General features: G+C 42.3%; 1 protein-coding gene across 1 annotated transcript; it reads left to right on the forward strand.

The window, feature by feature from the left end:
* Positions 1–187: 187 nt before the first annotated feature.
* Positions 188–3,842, forward strand: LOC137887153 (protein S100-A1-like). Its single transcript, XM_068729958.1, has 3 exons — positions 188–270; positions 2,731–2,899; positions 3,530–3,842. The coding sequence occupies exons 2-3, from the start codon at positions 2,753–2,755 to the stop codon at positions 3,704–3,706; spliced, it is 324 nt and encodes a 107-aa protein (XP_068586059.1). The 5' UTR covers positions 188–270; positions 2,731–2,752; the 3' UTR covers positions 3,707–3,842.
* Positions 3,843–6,599: the final 2,757 nt, after the last annotated feature.

The raw sequence follows: 6,599 nt of genomic DNA on the forward strand, positions 1-6,599 counted from the left end.
TGTGTCGGTAGGAGGAGTGCTGACTTCGTACTTCTTACCCTTATATGGTCATAATCCGCGTTATTACAGCTGTGCTTCTCCTGCCGTGACAATAGGAGCTGCGACAATGAAGCGCGCGTGGTTGCCTTTCATGGCCCGGCGGCTCACCGGGTAGGGGGAGGGGGGAGGGGCTTATCTGATTCGGCCTCATTTGCGCACAGGTGAGAGGAGCCCTTATAACGGATGAGACGAGAGCTGAAGCCACTTCCTCCAGCAGCTGTCAGCGTTCAGGTGAGTTTAATTCCTCAAAATAACTTTTATTAATAAGAGCTGGCAGATCTGCGAGGTGAGAGTTCAAAATGAATTCTGCCAACTAGGAAACGCTTTTTAATTATTAGTTTTCACATTTATTTTATTGTGGAGTGGCATCTGCAGTCTGGTTGTTGACAATTTCCCCCCAAAATAAAAGCTCGTGCTTTAGTCTCGGTCTCTGTTAATTAACACCCGCTTCTGCATTTGACATTTCAAAGGTTTTTAATTAGCTCCCCGATCGCAGCGGGAGTGACTGATTAACAGCAATCATGGAGACTAATCGAGAAGTGATGGAGCACTCACTTCTGTCTCTCTAACCGCAGAGAGAGAGAGAGAGAGAGAGAGAGAGAGAGAGAGAGAGAGAGAGAGAGAGAGAGAGAGAGAGAGAGAGAGAGAGAGAGAGAGAGAGAGAGAGAGAGAGAGAGAGAGAGAGAGAGAGAGAGAGAGAGAGAATTCACGCGCTCTCACGCAGACAGACAGCCCTGCATTATGTATGAAAGCGCGTCTCTTCTCATAGCTGAGGATCATCAGACAATCAAGTGTATAGATACGAATCACCAGACATTCAAAATGATGAAATATGACACACACCGTTAATCCTTCAGGTGGAGTTCATGCGAGGTAACGCAAGAAGTGTGTGTGTGTGTGTGTGTGTGTGTGTGTGTGTGTGTGTGTGTGTGTGTGTGTGTGTGTGTGTGTGTGTGTGTGTGTGTGTGTGTGTGTGTGTGTGTTGCCCTGCATGCAGGAGGTCCGTCTCTTTTGTGCGCCATGGTTCACTGAGGCCTCCATGTGGCAGCTTCCGTCTCGGGTGTCTGATGGTGAAAGGGCGGGAGGTGCAAGTTTAGATATTTAAACTGTTTCAACTCCTCCACCTGCGTTTTATTGTGGGTTCACTCTGGTTTAGGCAACAAAAGCACTCGGTTATTTTAAGTCAAACCATGATGATTTTCCAGAACTATAACCAAGTAAATGCAAGTATGGAAAACACCACTAACTTCTAAATAAGGACCCAGGTTTGGACATGAACGCTGGTCTAATGATAGTCTTGTATTAACTACCTCTCGTGTGTGTGTGTGTGTGTGTGTGTGTGTGTGTGTGTGTGTGTGTGTGTGTGTGTGTGTGTGTGTGTGTGTGTGTGTGTGTGTGTGTGTGATCACACTCCTGGTGCGTTTAATAGTAATCTGATTAGTTTAGTTACTCTAAAGCTTGGTGAGTCTCATACAGATGCAGAAGAAGTCGTGTGCTGAGTCATATTTTTTTTTTTTTTTTTAAATGGTTCATATGGTAATAATCATTACACTAACACGCAATCAAGAGAGTCGGTTAGGCCTCCAGTTAAAGCTAACCCACGAGCCTAGTTAGAAGAACAATGATCTGAACTGTAGGAGTGATATTGGTCCTATTTTAGAAATGAGAAATAACACATTCTTCATGCAGATGGACTAAATGATGTCACTTGAGGGTTGAGAAGCAAACGAATGAGGAGATCTTTGTGTTCCTCATGAAGCGTTGCATGTTTCCTGCTGACTGTTTCACTTTGAGGAGGTTAGTGAGTTAGTGAGTTAGTGAGTTAGTTAGTTAGTGAGTTAGTTAGAGGCATGGGGAAGGCCTCAGACATCTATGACGATGTTTAGTGGGATTTATTCTCAATATTTTAGGATGTTAGTTAGGACATATTTGTTAAATAAATCTAGTGCTGGTTGGTGTAAATGCCACCAGTACGCACTGGTCAACTTAGAGAACAGTGTAGCGAGTAGGAATACGCTTATTTGCTCTTTTTTTTTTTTTTTTTTTTTTTTTTTTTTTTTTTTTTTTTTTTTTTTTTTTTTTTACAATCCGTTAAGGGTACAAGAATAAAACTTTAAAAATCAGCAATAACAATTTAGTGATCCAACTTTTAATTCTTGCTTTGCTCTACATTCATGTTAGTGGAGTAAAGGTTTTAAAAAAGGCTTTCAGAAGTGGAACCTTTTTATTTGTATCACTTGAGATGAAGCATTTTTTTTAGTTTCCCCCGCGCTGCCTGAAAGGAACGGCGTCTCTACTGACAGAAGTCGATAGTCTGACAGATTAAACTGGTGCAGTGGAGCTTCACAGATACAATCGTTCCCATGGTTCCTCGGGGCAAGTCTCCTTATTTCATCTCCAATTGTTTTACTTTCAGGAAAAGTTTTCAGTGCATTTAAAAAAAAAAAACACCATTTACTCTGCCCTTCATCAGTAATGTCTGTGGTTACTGCAGTACAACTTTAGTTTTTTGTCATTCGATCTTCCTGCTCTCGGAGCTAAAGGAGGCAGCTGGTCCTCTGCGTTCAGCTCTTTATCACACTCTGATTGATCGAACGCGTCTTAAATTACTACTTTTGCTGAAATGCCATTTTCCTCATGACTTCTACTAATCTGTAATAAAACAGTTCTTTCTGTGTTTGTCCTTTCAAGGCATTAATTGTGAGACTACAAAATGACTTCCCAACTGCAAATCGCTGTGGAGGGCCTCATCAATGTGTTCCGCAGCTATTCTGAAAAAGAAGAAGGAGGAGACAAGTACAAGCTGAGCAAGGCGGCGCTGAAGAACCTGTTAGAGGGGGAAATCGCTGACTTCCCGGCAGTGAGTATCTTCAACTTGACTTGACTTTTAACAACACTAATACAATGTACAAATTACATACCAGGAAGGTACTACTGTTGAATCTAGTCTCTTTATTCCACTGTTCTAGGTTGTCAAACCTTAACTGTTATCGTTAAATCTCCGAACCATGACTCAGAGAACCTGCGTCTTTTGTCGATATGAAAAGCTCATTCTGATCTAACTAGAACTACTGCTAGTATTACTTATAAGGTCTGTATCATTTTGGGAAGGTCTAGAGGGGATTTGTTAAAACGGAGAAGATTCTAGATCCAAGATGAAGCTGACAGAAGGGCGACTCGGTGGGAAAAACCTCGGTCACAAATCCTGCTACTACAGCGCCACGGATCAATAGATGGGCACAGTCAGGCTACTGATGTTACAGAACCGGGCCCGGGTCGTTCTGACTTTGACCGTCCCCAGTCAGATGAAAGATCTACTCATGGGGGGGATGACAGGGTAACGTCACTAGAACTTCAGATTAATAAGGCTTGGAAGTGGGAGGTGCCATCAGGATTTGATCTCGCAAAAACAAACTCGCTCTCTTTTTTTTTTTTTTTTTTTTTTTTTTTTTTTTTTGTACAAATTTTCATCCCAATGCTTCCGTTTCAGGACAGCAAGGACTCCAAGGTGGTTGATAATATTTTCACCACACTGGATGAAAACAAGGACGGCGAGGTGGACTTCCAGGAGTTTGTCGTTCTGGTCGCTGCACTGACCGTCGCCTGCAACGAGTTCTTCAAAGACTGCAAGGAAAGCGAGGCGTGCCCTTGTCCTAAGAAAGTCTAATATTTAACTTGTATCAATAATGTAACAATTTCCATACATTTAAGTCATATTTAGGGAATTGGCTTAATCACAGCACCTTGTAATGACTCGGATGTGTCCTTCAAGTCTTCCATCTCAATAAAGATGTCGTCCTGTTTTTACACGTCTCGTCTTTTTAAGATGCAAGCTGGACTGATTATTAATAATCGCTTTATAGATGATTACAGAAGTGTGGTCCAGATTGAGTCACGCTGCTGCGTCGTGACACCTGAGTACTACAAAACCAGACCACATGTGGCACAACGTTGAGCACCACCCGGTGTCTGATGGGTGTAGTTCACGTCGAGGTCCTGACGTCATCTCGTTACAGCCGCTCGTCCAGCTGCTCTGTGCCGTCTGTTTTATTGTGAAAGGGGGGGAAAAAAAAAAAGACGCTGGCACAATAAATGAGGTCAGTCCTGGAGGCTGAGAGACGCTCCTTCATTCAGACACAATATGGCCATTCATTTGAGAGAGAGAGACAGAGAGAGAGACTTTGAGCAGCAGATAAAACGCTTATTGAAGCGGCACACTGAGCTCATGTGAGCTGAGAACATTTGCAAACACTTTGAATTTGTCCCGACAAGGTTGCGTTAAATTCAAACATCGGTTGTTAAATGACTCCGGGTTTGACCTTTTTCTCCACAGAGGGATTCAATGATTCACTTCCTGTGAAATGAGATGCAAAATATTGAGCTGCCTTTTGAAAGTTATGCAATTTGCATTATAGGGAAAAACTCAAAGGGTTATGTCACCTACAGATGTAGTAATTTTGCATATTAAACATTCAACTTTCAGCAAAAGTTAGGGCAACACTAAATGACTTGTATACCGTTTCTAGTCACCATTACACAGCAGATCTCCTGGCAAAGAGTCTTCAGTTTCCCCAGAACCAAAAGATCCAGTTAAACCCCGACAACGCGCGTATTCTTCAAAACATTTGGTTTATCTGAAGAGCTCTTTGCTTAAAGACTGACGGATGAAGTGTCACTGAGGATGTTGACCCCGTTTCTCCAAAACCTCTCATTACAGCGCGGCCGGTCGGCTTCGTAAGAGTCCCACCTTGACTTTAAACTGCATCACTGACATGTGACAGACTGCGTTCCGTCAACACGAGCGGAGCAACGACGCTTTTAAGATTAAAGCGTCTGGAGGAACTCAATCTGGGCCCATGCTAAGTTGTGAAGTGCAATTAATTATGAAGCAGCAGCTTGTCTGATGTAAATAACACATGTTCTAAAGTAGCAGTATTATAAATCACGTGGAGTATTTGTTCTCTATTACTATTTTAGAGATTAGATATTTCAGTCAAATATAATTAGGATTATAACTATGATTAGTTCTAGTAATTATGAAGTTTCCAATTTTAAAAAAAGTTATTGCGATGTTTAAAAAGGTATGCAGCATTGAGGGGAATCAATTGGCAAAAACGGAGTAAAATGTATCGTGTGTTTTAAGTATTTAGTCGCCTAAAAAATAAAAAAGTAAATCTTAGCTGCAGTGTTTTGACTGCAATTCATGTGCTTGTGGTCACCTGTTGCAACACTGTAAAACTATATCACAAAATCTCTACCAAAACACTTCACCTGTCTTCGGATGTTAGTCCTTTTCCTAAATGAACACACGACTTTAACCGCTTCTACTGTTTCACACGACAGACTTCCGTACTTTGAAAGAAGGTGAGGCCTTTCGGGTGACCGTAGCTAAGTGGAGAGCAGGGCCGCCTTTCAATCAGAGGGTCGGTGGTTCGATCCCCGGCTCCTGCTCTACTAGTCTCGTGTCAATGTGTCCTTGAGCAAAGACACTTAACCCCAGAATGTCTCCCGCAGCTGCGTCTACGGTGTGTAGATAGATACTGAATTGTAAGTCGCTTTGGATAAAAGCGTCTGCTAAATGACTGTAATGTAATGCATTATACTGCAGCGTTCAGGGTTGAAGAAGCTCGGCAGCCCCGTCACCGAGAGAAAGTGTTAATCATAACTTTATATATTTATGTAGCGCCTTCAAAAACAGAGTCTACACAGTGCAAAGCAAAAGGAAGGCAATGAAACAACAGAAAGCTGAACAGTGAGAGCAAACATCACAACATCACATAAAAGCCAGTCTGTAAAAATGGGTTTTAAGAATATTATATCGCAGTACAACAAAACGAGAAAGACCAGCAAGTGTTGGGGCGTCGGATGGGTCTAACACACATCGGACCTCTACCCAGGAGACTGCAGGTTCCTGTGTGACACCAGAAGTAAGAGTTTGCGGTTGTTACGTAGTGAAACGTGTCATTTTAACACAACCCATGATCTTGTTTCAACCCAAACAAGTCCTGTGATACGAGACTGAGCCGACACATGTTTAATAAAACATATTTTTGGTTCAGAAACGTATTCTCAGAGGTAATGAAGAGCACTGTGGATATATATATATATATATATATATATATATATATATATAAAGAGCAGTTAGCAGGAGGACCTACTGCTGACGTCATGCCTTCCTCTCAGTCACGCTGCTCACCCAGCAGCTGTGCTCCTCCTGTTTGGTGCTGAAATGAATAACGCTCATTCACCGGCGCTTATTCATCAGACACATTACGGTTGTTCACTTCAGAGGAAGAGTGAGGTCACTTTGACTATCGCGGGCCAAAGACAGACAGTTTATTGAAGCGGCACGCTGCAGGCAACGGAGGATTTGAAGCAATTGTGAGAGCATTTGAATAAGTCTCTGGGTGGAGCTACTCCTTGTGTTGACAGTGGTACATCAGGTGCTAAATGACTCCTAGTTTGATACTTTCTCCAGAGTGAATAATGCATTTTCTACTCAAAAGATGGAACTGCTTGTGCATAGAATGAATCCTAAGAAACACTCATAATGCATCTCC

The sequence above is a fragment of the Cebidichthys violaceus genome, unplaced genomic scaffold, assembly GCF_023349555.1.
Source record: "Cebidichthys violaceus isolate CVI_PGR_0920_01 unplaced genomic scaffold, fCebVio1.0.p SCAF_48, whole genome shotgun sequence".
NCBI classification, from domain to species: domain Eukaryota; kingdom Metazoa; phylum Chordata; class Actinopteri; order Perciformes; family Stichaeidae; genus Cebidichthys; species Cebidichthys violaceus.

Excerpts from the sequence above, each read along its gene's own strand:
- LOC137887153 (XM_068729958.1), top strand. The coding sequence starts at position 2,753 with ATGACTTCCCAACTGCAAATCGCTGTGGAGGGCCTCATCAATGTGTTC. Across the intron at positions 2,900-3,529 it reads AAATCGCTGACTTCCCGGCA|GACAGCAAGGACTCCAAGGT; the intron begins GTGAGTATCTTC and ends CTTCCGTTTCAG.